Genomic DNA, 19,505 nt, shown 5'->3' on the forward strand with positions numbered 1-19,505 from the left:
CTGTGTCGGTTGCAGCCTCGTCTTCAATGACGTCAGGTAGTCAGGGGTATAAAGCATGCAGCCGATGCCATTACATCAGTCTTTCTTGCCATGCTGTGCCCGAAGCAAAAGCAGTTTGCAAGTGCTGATCAGTCGACTCCTGACATTTTTGTTTTCGAGTTTCAGATCCAAAGTCTTCAACTAAGCTGAGTACCCCGTGGGGGAAACCTTTTTCTTGCTCTAAACCAATGTCAGTAAAAGTTAACAATTGTATTTCTTGCGGAAAGCAAATAATTCAAAGATGTTCGTTCGTACTGCATTCCTTGCTTAGGCCCAGACCACGACGTACTTCACTGTCTGTTTTGTGCTTTATTCAAACCGCGAACTGTTCGTCTGTTCATTTTCACATCTAAATATTTTGGTACTCTGTTCAGTTATCAAGAAATAGCTTCAGTAAGTCACCTGACTACCGACATTCTGAAAAAAACGCAAAGGTAAAGACAGAGACAGACCGCATAGTTCCAAACCTGCCTACTATGCTTCTCCTAAGCTAGTTGCCAGTTTGCCGGTACTCAGTGAGGTGCATTCGCAGCCCCTGATACCCGCTATTTCAGATTCGCAGGCCTCTACTGAGACCCATTCAGGGTCCGAGATGCTTCTTCGACTGTGGAAGCTGCAGATGTGTCTACCTTGGATAGGTCTGGAGCTGCTGTGCAGGCATCGGCTTCTGAGGGTGTATTCAGGCCTACTGACTTGCATATTAAACCGACGCCATCTTCTTCTTCAAGGCCTAAAACTCGATCCATGCCTAGGAAACCGCCCAGACTGCATGGTCAGGCCCCTATGCCTAAAAAACAAATTATAAGAATGACTGAAGACCTTATTACTCTAATCAGCCACCCTTCTCCCTCTGAGAGACCTAGATCTGATTTTCCTTCTGATTCTTCTGATCAGGATTCTGAAATTTGTTTTCTCTGACCAGGAGTTGCCCGTATCTACCTATGAGGATTCTGGTGCAGAGGACTCCATTCCCTCCGCTTCCCCTCCAGAGGATTTCTCTTTTGGTGAAACTTTGCATACTCTTAGGGAGCATTTCTGCTGGGAAAGACAGAATTACTCTGACTCCAAAAAGAGGCTTAGGTAATTCCTACCTCAATACAGGCCTTTAGCTATCCCTCCTGTACTGGACATTGTAGATGATGCTTTCTCGGAATCTAGCCTGGCCCCTGACACTTTACTTCCAACTCCCAGAAAACCTGACTGGTATTAGTGTCCCTGACTCTCACGTTCCTCTTTAAGAACCCTACTGTGGATCCTAAGACCATTTTACAGGTGCCCAAAGGCATTAAGGCTACTACTGCCAAAAATCATACCCCCTCTGATAGAGATTCCAGGGCCCTGGACAGATGGGATAAGAAGATAATGCACTTCTGCAAATTTGGCCATTAGGGCCTTAAACTGCCAGTTTCATATGTTAGTATCAGCCTCATATTATTGGATTGCTTAAACAGAAAAGGATGATTCCTGAATGTGCTGAAAATAAAGAATTACAGGATTTAATGCATTCTGCTGAACATGTTGGAAAACATACTTTGCAATGTGGTTTTGATTCATTAGAAGCATCTTGCAGGGCTGCTGTCACTGGATCTGTACTTAGAAGGCATGCCTGGCTTAAGGAGCAATCTTTGCCAGATCATGTTAAAACTAAATTACTGGATGCTCCCTTAAACAAAGACTGCCTGTTTGGCAATAAAGCAGAAGTAGTACTTAAAAAGATCGGGGCGGTCACCGTGGTGCAGCGGTTAGCATTTTTGCCTCACAGCAAGAGGTTCTCTGGTTCGATCCTTGGCTGGGATGCCTCCTGTGCAGAGTCTACATGTCCTCCCTGTGGTCGCGTCAGTTTCCTCCAGGTGCTCCGGTTTCCTCCCACATCCCAAAGACATGCTGTAAGTGGATTGGACACTCTAAATTGGCCGTGGGTGGGTGGACTCTAAATTGGCCGTGGGTGGGTGTGTGTTTGTGTGCACCGGGCTGCCAACTCAACGCCGTAAAACTCTCTACTGCCAATCCTGAGTGGACAGGTGATCCGCTGTGGCGATCCCTAACCGGGAAAAGCTGAAAGAAGTAGTACTTAAGATGGAAGAAAAAGCTAAATCTATGCAAACAGTTAAAGATTTCCTGCAAGTACAACCTCCCAGATTTAGTAGGCACTGGCCTTCTAAAAATTGGTCCTTTCCTGACACTTCCAGGCCTTCAGTCCAAACCCAGAACCAAGAACCAGCAGAACACCCAGGCATCTGTCCCAAGGAACTCACAGGCCTAAGCAGTGTGTGTGTGGGGGGGGGGGGTCTCCCACTTCCAATGCTGGAAGTAGTAAGACACCCCCCTATGGTAAACTGTCACAATGACTTAACGTTAAACCTTCCAAGCCCTGCTCAACTGACTGTTCCTTTAGGGGGAAAGATTGCCCTGCATGCAAAAAAAAACTGAGGACTCATTACCCAAGACAAATGTGTTTTAAGTATAGTTTCCCAAGGATACAGATTCCACTTCCACTCCTTACCAACCCCAAATGGTTGGCCAGACCTAGCCCCAAATCAGTGGGCAGAGGCTCAAAAGCAGGTTCTCTCCCTTCTAAGCATCAGGGCTATTCAACCTGTCCCAGAAGAAGAAAGGGGGCAAGGCTTCTACTCTACTTTTCCTGGTACCCAGAAAAGACAATTCCTGGCATCCTATCCTGGACCTTTCTATCCTAAACACTTTTTTTGGTAATCCCAAAATTCAAAATGCTAACTCTTCATCACCTGCTTCCTATGGTAGGCAAAAATACCTGGTTGGCAACACTGGATTTAAAGGAAGCCTACCTGCACATCCCAATAAGGGAAACTTGCTGAAGATACCTATGCTTCAGAGCAGGCTACATGCTCTATCAGTTTTCTGCACTGCCCTTTGGCTTATCTACTGCACCCAGGGTATTCACAAAGTGCCTAGCTCCAGTCATTGCATTTTGCAGACAGAAATATTCAAATATACCCACACCTAGACGATTGTCTAATTCAGGCAGAAAGCCAGGCCATACTATTAAATCATCTGGCGTTTGTAAAGAAATTACTAACTTCTTTGGGGTACACCATAAACGAAAATAAATCACATTTAGTACCCTGCCAACAAATTGTATCCTGGGGAGCAAGCTTGAATACAACTTCCCGTGGCATAACTGGTGCCAGAGCCATGGCCTGAAGTTAAACGCCAAAAAATGCATAGTCATAGCCTTCGGGAAAAACAAGGTTACCCCTAGCTACCATATAGGTGGCAATCCACTGAGCACAGAAAAAGTCATCAGGGATCTGGGGACCCAAGTTGACAGTAGCCTTTCGTTTGACATTCATGTTGCTAAAGTAGTTAGGAAAACCTTCTATATCGCCCACCTGATCATGAAGGAATTCACATCTAGATCAAGGGAGGTCATCGTCCCCCTGTACTCATCACTCATTAGACCTATGATTGAGTACAATGCCCCGTTCGGAATGTATCTGACCAGACACCTGCTGCAGCTTGAAAGGCCCCAAAAGTTCCTCACCAAAAGGATAAAGGGTCTCAAAAATATGTCTTATGCTGCCCGACTGAAAGAACTCCAGCTCTATTCAGTCTCATACCGCTTGCTCAGAGGTGACCTGTGCCTGACATATAAGGCCATGTCAAACCCAGATTTGATGAATATGCTTCACCTCAAAAAATCTAGATCCCTCAGAACCACAAGGGCGGGAGACTTAAACCTTGACACGGTTATAAATAGAACGTTCCCGAAAAAAACCAATAACCACGTCCACAGGAACTGCCAAATAACTACGAACTCTCCACAAAGTCAGCAAACACGGATGGTAACTCTCACCGCTACAGAGACCAGTCTTACGCCACCAAACTGGATAACAATCTTTTATTAAGCACCAAAAATCTAAAACCATTGGGTTTTAGATTTTTGGTGCTTAATAAAAGATTGTTATCCAGTTTGGTGGCGTAAGACTGGTCTCTGTAGCGGTGAGAGTTACCATCCGTGTTTGCTGTCTTTGTGGAGAGTTTATAAATAGAACGTGCTGGAGGGACAGATTCATCACCCAGAGACTCCCTATGCTGTGGAACAAAATCCCGGTACATGTGAGGCAGAGCACCTCGCTGGCCTTGTTCAAGAGGAATCTTGACCAATGGATGGGAGATCGCAGATATACCCCAGGGATTACTTCAGTGTCACTGCTTGACAGAGGCACAGAAAAATGATAGGCATAGTTTTTATTCAAACTAAAGGGGTGGCGAAAGCCACATAACTATGGGCTAGGCTTATAAATGCCCTTGGGCAGATAGCCTAGTATGAACCTATACCTCGCGCCAGAGAAACAAGTTCATTTGACAGCCTACTTCAAACTACTGGCCACAAAGACCTAGCTATCTACAAGGAAAGTACGGCAAGCCCTGGGGTTCATGGCCTCTTGCATTCTACTAATTCAATATGCAAGACTGCATATGAGGAAACTACAATGGTATCTAAAAAGCCTATGGGCCCAACATTCTCAGGACCTAGAATCAATGATTCCTATCACACGTTGTCTAAAGACAGAGTTCCTTTGGTGGGCAGTGGCCTGCCACCTAAACAAGGGACTGCCATTTACTCTGCTGCCTAAACCCTAACAGACGCATCAGACTATGCATGGGGGGCTCACTTGGCAGGGTAATGCATTCAGGGCAAATGGAACCAGAGTCAAATGCACCTGCATATCAATCAAAAGGAAATGTTAGCTGTACAAATGTTTTGATAGCCTTCGAGGGTCACATTCTTCCAGGACAATTATTGGTAAATATGGACAGCACCACTGTTATGTGGTACATAAACAAGCAGGGGGGAACCCATTCATACCCCCTCTGCAGACTAGCCATGATTCTGTGGAACACAGCCTTGAGCTTCCAAGTGCACCTACAAGCTCAATTCCTGCCAGCCAAGTTAAATACACTGGCAGACGACCTAAGCAGAAATCTCGACCCACACGAGTGGAAACTGGAAACAAAGATACTCAGCATTTTGAGAATCAAATGGGGGAGCACAGAGCTACCTGTTTGCCTCCCCTCAGAACTACCAATTGGACAAATTCTGCACAAGGACTCCCCACAGACCAGCTTGGAAAGTGAATGCCCTGTCCTTTAGCTGGAAAAACCTATCAGTTTATGCCTTTCCCCCTCTGCGCCTCCTCTCCAAAGTGTTACTAAAGATCAAACGGGACAAACCAAGGACAATGCTTATTGCACCAGACTGGCCACACCGACACTGGTACCCTCTCTTGCGCAGTGTCACTTCTAGAACCATGGCACCTGCCTCAGACACCTGCCCTGCTGCCCCAGCAAGAGGGCCAGATTCTGCACCCACAGCTTCAGTCCCTGAACCGTGCAGCCTGGCTAATTACATGACCTCTCCTTTACCATCCCTCAGTAAGCAAGTGATGGATGTCATTCTGGAGGCAAGGAGGCCTAGTACTAGAAATTCCTATGCTGAAAAATGGAAGAGATTTTGTTCCTGCAGCCAAACACGGGGGACGGACACAACCAAGGCCAATTTACCGCTCATTCTTCAATACTTAACTGAGATGCATCATAAGGGCCTTTCATTTTCTTCCATAAAAATTCATGCCTTCGTCATTCAGCTCATTATAATATAGAGCCCAACCCTCTTCTCTCATCCACTACTGAAGCAATTCCTCAGAGGGGCCAAAAACCTAAGACCACCCAGGAGAGCACCTGCTCCAGCCTGGGGCCTTAAGTTTGTATTGGAAAAGCTCACTCTACCTCCCTTTGAGCCAGCTGCAAATGCAGATTTAAAATTCCTTTCTTGGAAAACAGCCTTCCTCCTAGCCATCACTTCAGCAAGAAGGGTGTCTGAATTACAAGCCCTCATGGCAGTGGAGCCTTTCATTCATTATCTTTCATGCGGATAGGGTGTCCCTCAGGACCAATCCCTCCTTTATGCCAAAGGTGGTATCCAGTGTGGCCCTTAATCAGTCCATCCATTTGCCAGCCTTCTTTTCTAATCCACAGAACAAAGGGGAACGAGTACTACATTCCTTGGATGTGCACAGACAACTTAGATTTTACTTGGACAGGACTAAGCCTCTCAGGAAATCTGAACAGTTGCTGGTTGCATTTGCTGCAGGGGCAGAGGGGAAGGCCATTTCAAAGCAAACCATTTCTAAGTGGATATTGCATACATTTCTGCTATAAACATCATGGAAAACCTACCCCACAGGGGATAAGACCACATTCAACCAGGGCTGCATCTACCTCTACAGCCTTTCTCAGAGTTGTCCCTACCAGGGACATCCTAGAAGCTGCAACATGGAGTTCTGTACGTACCTTCACCAAGCATTGCCACTTACCAATTTTTTCAAAATCCAGAGCTGTTTTGCCACTGGTCCTAATGCTATCTAATTGCCTCCTCCCTTCCTTAGCTTTGGAAATCTACCTAAATGTAATGACTGCAACAGTAAAACATGAACATAGTACAGTTGTGTACACTTACCATAAATGTAGATGTTCGAGTGTATTCACTGTTGCAGTCCTGGATGTTCTTCGTGTTTCACTGTTGCAGTCGTTAAATTTGGGTAATCTGCTGGCAGGTTGCCCTCAGTCGGCCTGATTAACAAAGTCTTGGGTTTGGGTTCTGCGTCGGTTGCTGTCCCTTCTTCCAGGTCGTCAGAAGTATAAAACATGCAGCCGATGCCATTACATCAGTCTTTCTTGCTGTGCGGTGCCCGAAGCAGAAGCAATTCGCAAGTGCTGGTCAGCCGACTCCCGAATTTTTCATTTTCGAGTTTCAGAACTGAAGTCTTCAATGTAATGACTGCAACAGTGAATACACTGTAAAATCTACATCTATGGTAAGCGTACACAACTGTACTTTACCCTGCCTCCATCCCCGACTTTTGCTGACTATATCTCTATTCTTGTTTACTATGCTTAAAGCTTTCTGGTGTATTTGCTTTTTGTTGGAGGTGTAACCTTGTATATAATTCTTCCCATTATGGGAGCACCTGACATCTGGGGCAAGAAAAACTGATGTAATGGCATCGGCTGCATGCTTTATACCCTGACTACCTGACGTCATGGATGATGAGACAGCAACCGACGCAGGATCCAGGACTTTGATAATTAGACCAACTGAGGGCTACCTGCAAGCAGATAACCCAAATGTAATGACTGCAACAGTGAGTACACTCAAACATCTACATTTATGGTACGTGTACACAACTGTACTTTCTCCCTCTGTCCATTTCAGCAACGCTCCCTCCATCCCAATTCTAAGTTGTCATGGCTGTTTTGTTATGTAGCATCACTATAGACCTGGCCTGAAGGCTAAATGTTGCCCTAAAATCCTTTGGTGCTCTTTCTGTGGTAATTCCTGTCTAGATTTAGTGTCAAAATCTTTCTGAGGGGGGGGGGTGTATTGACACAAGCATTATGGGAGAGGGAGAACTTGAGCACTGGAAAATCTCTGAAAATGTTGCCATCTTGGATCCATTTTGAGGTTTATAACCCATTAGTTGAGACAAGCAGAGAACAACAATCAGATCTAGTGTTATGATAAGTACATAACTATTGTATATTTTATATATTACTAATGTTTTTGTTACTTTTTCTTTAGTGTGATTATGCAAATGATACACTTAAGCGATCCTTTTGCAAGAACATGGAAGCATCTGGGCAAACTGTTGGGAAGTCATGGAAGCTCAGTTACTCTGCTGGAGATGAAAGGCAAGTATGATTTAATCAGTCCTGAAATGCTCATTTTTCTTGTGTTCCTTGTATATCATTTCCAAGTTTAGTTTACTGGAGTAATTTATGCAGAAGACCATACAGTCTTAAATTAATATTTGCGAAATGTATGGGTTTAAGTATTTCCAAGACCACGAAATCTGAGTACACCAACTTCTTTAATCGTGTGTTTAAAGTATTGACCAGTTGTGTGCAAAGGTGAAACTTTTATTGTTGCTGAATGCAGAATCTTTCCTCCAAGCCCTAGTGTATTTAAAAAAAAATGTGAGGGTGCTGTAGGCTTCACCTCAATTCTCTTTTGATACTTTATGTAGGAGTAAATGGGGCAAAATTTTTCTTCAAACAAAAAAAAAAAGTTTAGAAAATGTTTATTACAGCAAGATAATGAAGTAGGTTTGTGTCCACTTCAGACATTTTAATATTGGTTGTTCTCCTTTAGTATACACATTTTAACTGCTTGTTTTTTTGGGAAAGTGTTTTGTTCGTCTGCTCTGATTCTCTCCTTAAAGCAGAATTCCATGGGGTTATAGAGGTTGGCGGCAGTGACCTCTGCTCCTGTGCAATCGACTGCCTTTTCTCCTAGACCATCTGCTTTTAGATTGTGGGGAGGGTCTTCACTTTATCCAGAGAAATGACATCCTTGCCCTCTTCAGATCCTACGCTCCCTCCACTAACTGAGCTCTGATCCTATCATGCATGTTCTACTAGGACAGCCACCCTGTACAAGCCTTCCGCCAGTTCTCTTACAGGATTGTGCACCTTCTGATACTTCACTAGACCCATCCCACTGATAAGGTTTCTAGGAAGAGAATGTACAAAAGGAGGCACCTAGATTCCCATTGAGAATCTGGTGCTGAAGACAATGACTTTGATGAAAGGGAAGGGTCACCCAAACCTCCACCTGATTGTCTCCTTTGGAGAGATACTAGAACTAGAACAGAGAGGTTGGGTGGTCCTCCGATACCCCTTCCCAAGAGGAGTCAGTTTTTCTGGAGGCTTTTGGGGCTGGCCTGGCTAAGTCTTGGGTGGTCCCTCTGGCTGATGAGTTGATCGATTTTATCTTGCACCTGGCATGGAAGGAACCCGATAAAACAGAACCTGTTCCTAAGAGACCCAGCAAGTTTCTAGATCTTTTAAAAGATAAGGCCCACTATAGCAAGGGCATCCTTATAGATACCATGTTGGTTGGTAGCAGCTGCAAACAAAGGGCTTGCAGAAGAGAGCTCATCTGTCCATCATCCTAATAGAGAGTTGAGGACATTGGGCAGGTTTGACAAATGTTTATGCCTCCGCGACCTTTGCCCTTTGGTCTCTGAGCTGTTTGACACATTTCACCAGGATACAGAGAGGTATGATGGAGCATTCCAAATTTTTTTAGGGTCCATGTCTGTGAAGGACCAGAAGAAAGCTGCTTCACAGGTGGCCATCCTACAGTCCATCTCCAATGTGTCTATAAGGTTAATCTCTCTCTCATGCTGCTGAGCTTACTTTTAGGGCTGCTGGTTCAGGCATAGCAGTCAGGAGGCATATCTGGATGTGCTAGTTTGATTTTCTGGAGCCCTACAAATCTTAATTCATCAGTGCTTCCTTTGATAGATTGTCTTTGGCCCCAAAGTTAAAGAAACATTCTCCAAAATTGAACAAGGTGGAAGACCCTGTTTACTGTTAGGATCCATTTTTCTGCTTCTCAGAGATCCTTCTCTGGGAATCGGCGAGGTAGTAGAAAGATGTGGTTCCACAAGTCCCAAAGGCCTTTCCAAGAATAACAAGGAGATAAGTCCTCCCGAAGCAGAGGGGGGACTCTAATAGAAGATGCCGCCCTCATGGCTAAGGTGGCCCTCAGAGCCTGGGCTTCAGATATGCCTTCTCTGACGGACCTTACCAGCACTGCTGCAGGATTGCCAGATTGCTGCACTCTTGAGGCAGTCAGGTGGGGCACTTATCATTGCACCCAGAAGCCTGGGTATCCATCACAAAAGACACTTGGATGTCGAAAATCATATCCAGAGATCATTTCATACAATTTTCCCAAATTCAACAAAAAAAAGATCCCGATGTTCCACCCAGTCATAGGGAGGCTTCAGCCTTGAAAATAGAAAAGCTGCTAGAAAGAGTCATCCATAACGTCCCATCACACCAAAGAAGACAGGGGACTTGAGGCCAATTCTGGATCTTAACAGACTCAGCCAGTATATAAAATTCTCAAAGTTCCGGATGGTCACGGTCCAGTCCATTTCACCTGTTCTACAAAAAGATGCTTGATTGTGCTCAGTAGATCGATGTGTACCATCATATCAGAATGAACAGGCAATCAAGAAGATACCTGCGGTTCCTGCTGTGAGCCAGCCATAACTAGTTTAGAACATTCCCCTTTGATCTCACCGCAGCCCCCAGGGTGTTAACCCAATACATGGCAGTGGTACCGGCTTACCTGAGACTGGCCCCATCCATGCATCTTGTTGATTCAAATGAGTGATTTTTTTGCTCAGTTATGTCGCTTTTTGGGCATCACAGTCAACTACACCAAATTGCAGCTTACCCCGACAAACTTCTAGAGACTGCCAGCAAGATGGCTTAAATTCCTCTGACAAGGTTCGCACGGTCTGGTTTCAGGTCATGATGGTGATCTCCCTTTCTCATCTTGACAGCAAGACTAGTCCTCCAAGTGTTGGGATCTACGGTAGACAAAATAATCTAGTCCCATTAGCCAGGTATCCTATTTGTGCACTTCAGTGGATTCTTTCAGTGCAGTGGTCTACTTCTGCATCCTCTAAGCAACACAGCCAAGATTTCCAAAGTTTGCAAGGAATATTCAGAAATCTCAAGGTAGTCCCTTTGATCTCCCTCAGCCAGTAGCCACAGCCACCACACCCACCTTCCAAATTGGAGGTGGTTGGCATTTCTTGGGAAGGACCGCTCTGTGTGTGGTCTCTGGTTAGAGGCCAAGCTGCACATTAGAGTCCTAGAGATGAGTTGAAAGTTGTCCTGATAGTGCTGCAGACCTTTCAAGATGTTACACCTTCAGAATGATTGCAATACATACAGACAACATTTCAGTAGTCTGGTATATAAACAAACTGGGAGAACCAGATCTTGCCTGATCATCGTGCATACAGCTGCAGTCATAACAGATGGGTTCTCCTGCCGTCAGGCGAGTCCTCGGTCGGCCGAATTCCAAAGTCTAGGTCCGGCGTCTTTTGTCATCGCTTCTTCCCTGACGTCAGTGCGACAGGGGTATAAAAGAACCAGCCGACGCCATTTTCTTCAGTCTTTCTTGACGTGCGGTGCCCGAAGCAGAAGCAGTTCGCAAGTGCCGGTCGGCCAGCTCCTGAAATTACGAAAATTTTGCAACCAAAGTCTTCTTGAAAGCTAAGTACCCCGTTGGGGAAACTTTTCTTGCCTCAGACCGATGTCAGACAAAGTTAATAATTGTATTTCATGTGGGAAGCAAATACCGCATAAGGATTTTCATTCCCTCTGCATTCCTTGCTTAGGCCCAGACCACGACGTCTCGGTCTGTTGTTTTTGCGCTACATTCAACAAACGCACCATTAAGCGTCGGGCGGAGTTCGCCCAGCACTATTTTGGCAGAAAATTTAACTATATTATGTCGTCGGATACTCCGACTCCAGTTTTGTCTAAAAAACACAAAAATAAGGACCGGCACACTAGGTCCGCGGCCTCTACCGACACCACAACCACACCAAAGCCGACTACATGTGGTCCGGTTCTCAGCGAGGTGCCTACGCAGCCCCTGCCTACCGACGACACTTCATTGGCGGTGTCTTCTGTGCCCGAGGTCACAGGCTCCTCGGCCCACACCCCGACTACAGATACCGAAGCCACTCTTGGTGGTGAAACTCAAAATGTAGACAGGTCTGCCTCCTCTCAGGGTGTCTTCAGACCTTCCTCTTCTTTTTCCATCAAGGCTTTCACTAAGTCTAAAGCAGCCATGCATTCTAAGAGACCAGCTACACAGGACCCTTCTCCAGGCCCCATGCCTAAAAAACAGATGCTTAAAATGGCTGAGGATTTAATTACTCTTATCAGGGGTTCTCAGAGGAAGAATCCCCTCCTCTGACCAGGCCTCCATTATTTCAGAGCACTCAGATGAACAGGAACATTCTCCCCTTTTGAAGATTCTGATGCAGAGGAGTCCATTCCCTCTGTCTCCCCTCCTGAGGATTACTCATTTGGGGAAACCTTGCATACCTTAAGGGAGCACTTCCCCTGGGAAGGCCAAGAGTATTAAGATTCCAAGAAAAGGCTTAGGGATTTTCTCTTGCTACCTCAGCACAGGCCTCTGGCTATACCTCCTGTCTTAGACATACTAGATGATGTGTATTCGGAGGCCTGCCTTAACCCAGATTCTTTACCTTCAGCCCCAGTCAAACCTGACAGGTACTACCGGGTTCCTGACTCACACAAATTTCTATACAAAAGCCATGCGGCTAACCCAGAAACCATCTCACAGGTCCCCAAGGGAATTGAGGCCTCCACTGCTAAAAATCCTTTACCTTACGAGAGAGATTCCAGATCTTTAGAAAGGTAGGGAAAAAAGGTATACACCTCGGCCACCTTAACCATGAGGGCATTAAACTGCCAGTTCCAAATGTTAAAGTACCAACAGTTTGTTATCACAGTTGAGAAGCAAAATGTCACAACCTGAACAACCAGACTTGGAGTTGCAGGATTTGATGCATAGTGCAGAACAAGTGGGTAAACATACCTTGCAATGTGGTTTTGATGCTCTAGAGGCCTCATGTAGAGCTGCTGTTACAGGATCAGTCATACGTAGACATGCCTGGCTCAAGGAGCAAACCTTACCAGATCATGACAAAGCTAAATTACTGGATGCCCCTCTACAAAAGGATGTATTATTTGGTGTTAAAGCTGAGGAGGTATTAAAGAAAATGGAGGAAAAGGTTAAATCAATGCAAACAGTGAAAGATTTTCTACAGGTACAACCTCCACGTTTCAGTAGAAATTGGCCCTCCAAAAATTGGTCCTTTTCAGCCACGGACAGACCCCAAAGAGGTAGATACAGACGCCCGAGGGGCAGAGGGCAATCTCAAGGATCGTTTAGAGGCAGACAATGGCAAGCTCCTACACAAAGAGGTGGTGAGGATAGTTCGCAGCCATTCAGAAAGCAAGCCCAATGACTTTCCCCTTTGCATACCAAGCAAGGCTCAAATGGCAGCACCCTTAGGTGGAAAACTGGCATTATTTTCAAAAAATTGGCATATTGTCACAAAAGACAAATGGATCCTGGACATTATAAAGAGAGGCTACAGATTCCATTTTCACACCCTTCCAAAAATGAGAGGCCTGCCAAACCTGCCACACAAAGGGCAGAGGCACAAAGACAAATTTCAAATCTCATGGACATGAAAGCTATTCAAGAGGTACCTACTCAAGAACAAGATCACGGTTTTTATTCCAGACTATTCTTGGTACCAAGGAAGGGAAAAGATCGGAGACCTATTTTGGACCTATCCATCCTTAACACATTTTTACTCGTACCAAAATTCAAGATGCTCACATTACAGCAGCTTCTTCCCATGCTGGGCAAGGAGTCTTGGCTGGTAACATTGGACTTCAAGGAGGCATACCTGCATGTCCCAATCAGACAACATTGCAGAAGATACCTCAGATTTCTTGCAGGTTCAACCCATTATCAATTCTCTGCATTGCCCTTTGGCTTATCTACTGCGCCCAGAGTATTCACGAAATGCCTGGCATCAGTAATTGCCTACTGCAGACTTCAAGGGATACAAATATACCCATATTTGGACGACTGCCTGATCCAAGCGGACAGCAAGCACATACTTCTGAAACATCTGGCTTTTGTAATAATGTTGAATTCTCTGGGATACAGTCAACAAATAGAAATCAAGGCTAATACCCTCTCAGAAAATAATTTTCTCGGGTGCCAACTTGGACACAAACACCCAGATGGCCTACCTCACGCCAGAGAAACAGGGGCAACTAACTCAGTACTTCAGAAAACTAGCAAATTTCACCAGGCTGACTGCAAGGAAAATCCTGCAGGCTCTGGGATTCATGGCATCTTGCATCCTACTAATCCCATGTGCAAAGCTGCATATGAGGAAACTTCAATGGTACCTGAAAAACCTATGGTCTCAACACAGCCACAGTTTGGAAACAATATTACCACTAATTCCATGTCTTCAAAAGGAATTTCTGTGGTGGGCTCAAGCATGCCAAACAAACACAGGTCTCCCATTCTGCAAGCCTCAAGCAAATCAAGTCATTGCAACAGACGCCTCGGACTACGCCTGGGGGGCGCACATGACAGATCGGTGCATTCAGGGCAAATGGTCCCAAAAAGAAAAGCACCTTCACATCAATCAAAAGGAAATGCTAGCAGTAATAAATGCTATTATAGCTTTCAAAGACCACCTGCATCCAGGTCAGCTATTGATAAGGACAGACAACACCACAGTAATGTGGTACATAAACAAACAGGGAGGAACCCATTCATACCCCCTATGCAGGCTGGCCATGTCACTTTGGAACATGGCTCTGGAATTACAAATCGAACTTCAAGCACAGTACTTGCCAGGCAAGGAAAACACACTGGCAGAAGACCTAAGCAGAAATATGACAGAGCCACACAAATGGAAGTTGCATCCTCAAGTCTTTACAGAGATAATACAAGCATGGGGAAGGCCAGACATAGATCTCTTTGCCTCCCACAAAAATCACCAATTGACAAAATTCTGCTCTAGGACTTTTCATCCACAGGCCTGGAGAGTGGACGCTCTCTTTCAATTGGACAACAATGACAGTTTATGCCTTTCCACCTCTTCCTCTGCTGCCCAAAGTTCTATTAAAAACCAGAGCAGACAGACCAAAGATGATTCTCATTGCTCCAGACTGGCCAAGACAGCACTGGTATCCACTCCTGAGGAGCCTGACGCATTCTCCACCATGGACCCTGCCTCTAATCCCTCTTGTGACTCAGCACAGCTTCAAAACTCTTCACAGTCAGCTGAAAACACTCAATCTGGCCGCATGGAAATTCGTTAACATCACAGCAGACCCTACCTCTCCAAGGAGGTGCAGGATGTCATTTTGGAGGCCAGAAGGCCATCTACTAGAAAAGCTTACTCCACAAAATGGAAACTGTTTTGTGCCTGGAATGAGAAAAAGGGCCAGAATCCTGGAAAACTGAATTTACCCCAAAATATTACAGTATCTAGCTGAGCTGCTAAGCAGTGGACTTTCATTTTCTTCCATCAAAATCCATGCCTCAGCCATTTCTGCAGAATACAACACTGATCCACCTTTATTCTCTCACCCCCTCTTAAGACAGTTCCTCAGAGGGTGAAGAAATATAAAACCCCCAAGGAAATGACCAATACCTGCTTGGGACCTCAATTTCATTCTAGAAAAGATGACCTTGCCTCCCTTTTGAGCCAGCTGCCTCAACAGATTTGCAATATTTGTCCTGGAAAACAGCTTTCCTTTTGGCTATCACCTCAGCTCGCAGGGTATCGGAACTACAAGCCCTCATGGCTGTGCAGCCTTTTATCATCTTCCATCAGGACAGAGTTTCCTTACGAACCAACCCGTCCTTTATGCCAAAGGTGGTATCCAGGGTAGCTTTGAATCAGGCTATCCACTTACCGACCTTTTACCCTAATCCTCAAAACAAAGGGGAGAGACTACTGCATTCCTTGGACATCCACAGACAGCTGCGTTATTATTTGGACAGAACAAAGCCTTTCAGAAAAACAGAACAGCTCTTTGTGTCCTATGCTATAGGAGCTCAAGGGAAGCCAATTTCCAAACGGACAATCTCAAAATGGATAGCCCACTGCATACGCTTTTGTTACTCTTTTCATGGTAAAACTGTACCTGCAGGCATCAGATCTCACTCCACAAGGGCCACAGCTACCTCTGCAGCTTTCCTCAGAGGAGTTCCTACCAAAGATATTTTGGAAGCAGCCACTTGGAGTTCTGTGTATACCTTCTCCAAGCACTAATACCTACCATTATACTCCAAAACTAGAGCAGGCTTTGCCACTGCAGTCTTGCAGGGCATCCTGGCGGCTCCTAGTTCCACCTAGTGCCTACCACCCTTTTCTTAGCTTTGGGATTCTACCCATCTGTTATGACTGCAGCTGTATGCACGATGAACATAGTACAGTTTTGTACCTGCCATAAATGTAGATGTTCGAGTGCTAATACAGCTGCAGTCCAGGTTTCCCTCCTTCCCCTCTTGGGACAGGCCTATTGGCTAACCCCTCCTCATACAACCTGATTGGGGTATTCATTTATGGTGTGTTTGCTTGCAACTACTGTATTTTGATTATATTGCATTGCTTTATTATATAAATTTATGTATTGCCTTCCTTCTGGGGGCACCTGACATCTGGGGCAAGAAAAACTGAAGAAAATGGCGTTGGCTGGTTCTTTTATACCCCTGTCGCACTGACGTCAGGGAAGAAGCGACGACAACCGACGCCGGACCTAGACTTTGGAATTTGGCCGACCGAGGACCCGCTTGATGGCAGGAGAACCCATCTGTTATGACTGCAGATGTATTAGCACTCGAACATCTACATTTATGGTAGGTACGAAACTGTACTTTTTATGTTGAGAAACAGTGATTGTGTGGCAGTGAGCAATTTCTTCTGATCATTTGTTTGGCAACACACACTGGGGAAAACTAGAGTGCTAACTGACTAAGCAAGTCCATTTTGATGCCTCATGAGTGGTCTCCCAATCAGAATGGCAGAAGAGATTTTTTGCCAATGGGGTCCACCTTGCTACAATCTTTTGCTTCTCCCCTCAACAAGTGCAGCAGGTTCTTTGTCTTGTTCCCTCCATGTGGGAGTCATGGAGAGATGCTCTCGTCCAAGATTGGCCTACAGGTCTGCTTTATGCTTATCCTTCATTACCACTAATCCCCCCACTTCTACAGAAAGCATCCAGGTTGAAGAGTACAGTTATCCTCCTAGCACACTTTGGGCCTCATCAGGTGTGGTTTTCCTTCCTCTGGCCTCATTTCTTTTAGCCTTCTTGGGTACTGGATCCATGTCCACATGTTCTGCCTTACCTCACAAGGATGTGGCCTCAAGTGTTAACCCCATGATGTCCTTCAAGGATGCATCTGCAGTCCTAACATATGGGTTGTCCTGCCTCAGGCAGCCCTTTGGTCGGCCGGATTCCAAAGTCTGGGTCTGGCCTCGGCTGATGTCGCACTTCACCCGATGTCATAGCTGCTGTCAATTGGGGCATCAGCCGATGCCATTTTCCTCAGTCTTTCTTGCCGCGCGGTGCCCGAAGCAGAAGCTGTTCGCAAGTGCTGGTCGGTCGGAACCAGAGATTACTACTACCGAAGACTTCTAAAAAGCTAAGTACCCCGTTGGGGACTCTTTCTTGCCTCAGCCAATGTCAGAAAAAGTAAATAACTGTTTAACTTGTGGGAAACAAATACCTCATAAGGATTTCCACTCTTACTGCCTTCCTTGCTTAGGCCCAGACCACAACGTAGCAGCTTGTCTAGCCTGTGCTTCCTTCAACCGACGGACACTTAGACGTCGGTCAGAGTTTGCAGAGGAGTTTTTCGGCCCCGCTTTTGCTTACACCATGCCGTCGGAGACTCCGACTTCACAATTAGCTAAAAAGCGTAAGGAAAAGGACCGACACTCGCGGTCCGCGGTTTCAGCCGAAACCACGGTTAAGCCAACCGCGAGTGCCTCTGTTTCGGCTGAAACCGAGTCCTCGGTTCTTCCTTCGGCCGAAAGCATGCCTCCTACAACCGAGGCCTCACCCAGCATGGCTGAATCTGCTACTGAAATTCCACCTGCTGTTGCAGGTTCTCAGTATTTATCAGATACTATTCCCTTAGACATATCTACTCCTGCACGTGGAGCTGCTAGGCCCCCTGCATCCATGTCTATCAAGGCTTTTTCTAGGGCTAAAGCAGCTAAATCTTCTAAGGCCTTGCCTGCTAAAACCCCCTCACACAGGCCTAGCTCTAGTTCCCAAATGCTCAGCCTGGCAGAGGATCTCATTTCTTTGATCAGGGGATCCCAACCTCACCCTGACAGGGCCTCTCATCCCCCTCCAGAGAAGAGGCCTACAGCAGAGCCCCCTGAGCCAGTTTCAACAGATTATTCCTCGGATGATTCGGATAACTCTAATCCTCCAGAAGGCCCTTATTCTCCATATGAGGACTCTGACTCTGAAGACTCCATTCCTTCTGCCTCTCCTCCTGAGGAATTTTCTTTTGGGGAAACCTTGCATGCTATGAGAGAGCAATTTCAATGGCAGGGCCAGGATTTTTCAGATTCTAGGAAAAGGCTAAGGACCTTTTTACATTTACCACAGCATAGGCCTTTAGCCATTCCTCCAGTACTAACAGTTGTGGATGATGCATTTAATGATGCTTGTACTGCCCCTGACTCTCTTCCCCCGGCCCCTGCTAAGCCTGACAGATACTACAGGGTCCCGGACACACATTATCACTTGTATAAGGCTCCTATTGCAGATCCTGAAACTATTTCACAGGGCCCCAAAGCTGTAGCAGCTGCCTCTGCCAAAAACCCCCTCCCCTCTGAAAGAGAATCTAGAGCATTAGAGAGATGGGGTAAAAAAGTTTATACTTCTGCTACTCTTTTGGCTAGGGCCTTAAACTGTCAATTCCACATGATTCAGTATCAGGAATTTTTGTTAGATCGGCTAAATAAAAAACTGTCCTCTCCTGAACCTATAAGACCGTAAGTCCCTTCAGGATTTGGTACATAACACTCAGCAGGTCAGTAATCATTCCTTAAAATGCGGCTATGATGCACTGGAGGCTTCCTTTAGATCAGCTATGACTGGTACAGTGATCAGAAGGCATGCATGGTTAAAAGAGCAATCCTTACCAGACCATGTAAAGTCAAAGCTCCTAGATGCTCCCATGGAGAAACACAGTTTGTTTGGCTCCCCTGCACAGCAAGTGTTAAAGAAGGTGGAAGAAAAAGCAAAATCTGTCCAAACAGTCAAGGATTTCTTACAGGTCCAGCCTCCGAGGTTTAGTAGAAATTGGCCTTCGAAGAATTGGTCCTTTCCAGACACCTCTAGAGCACAGAGAGGCAGAAATAGGCGCCCAAGAGGCAGAGGTCAATCCAGAGACGCCTACAGGGGACGTCAGTGGCAGCCTAACAACCAGAGAAGTACTGCCACAGATCCAGCTACTACCACTTCCACAGGACAGTCACAGTGACTTGGCTCTGATACCGCCTACCAGGGAACAACTGGAAGCACCCTTAGGCGGAAAGTTAGCCTTATTTTCAGTAAACTGGCATTACATTACAGGAGACAAATGGATTTTACAGACAATAGACAAAGGCTACAGGTTTCACTTCCATACTCTACCAAGAAAGAGAGGAATGCCAAACATACCACCAAACCAAAAAACAAACGCTCTAGGACAAATCAACCACTTACTAAGGATGAGAGCTATAGAAAAGGTCCCATCTATGGAACCAAGGACAAGGATTTTACTCCAGACTTTTCCTGGTACCAAGAAAAGAAAACCAGTGGAGACCTATTCTCGACCTGTCCGCTCTGAACACATCTCATTGTTCCAAAATTCAAAATGCTGACCCTACAGCAACTTCTTCCCATGCTGGGCAAGGAGTCTTGGCTGGTGACTCTAGATCTCAAGGAGGCATACCTGCACGTCCCTATAT

The 19,505-nt window shown here is 45.7% G+C and overlaps 1 protein-coding gene across 1 annotated transcript in view; it reads left to right on the forward strand.

The window, feature by feature from the left end:
- LOC122797807 (msx2-interacting protein-like) overlaps nucleotides 1-19,505 on the forward strand; it is a 409,322-nt gene that overhangs the window by 318,248 nt on the left and 71,569 nt on the right. Inside the window, exon 3 of the mRNA XM_044066328.1 lies at nucleotides 7,661-7,770. Within this exon, the coding sequence (XP_043922263.1) occupies nucleotides 7,661-7,770 (110 nt within the window). The remainder of the gene's footprint in view (nucleotides 1-7,660; nucleotides 7,771-19,505) is intronic.

Source organism: Protopterus annectens, chromosome 3.part1 (assembly GCF_019279795.1).
Source record: "Protopterus annectens isolate FY-2018-M chromosome 3.part1, PAN1.0, whole genome shotgun sequence".
Taxonomy (NCBI): Eukaryota; Metazoa; Chordata; order Ceratodontiformes; family Protopteridae; genus Protopterus; species Protopterus annectens.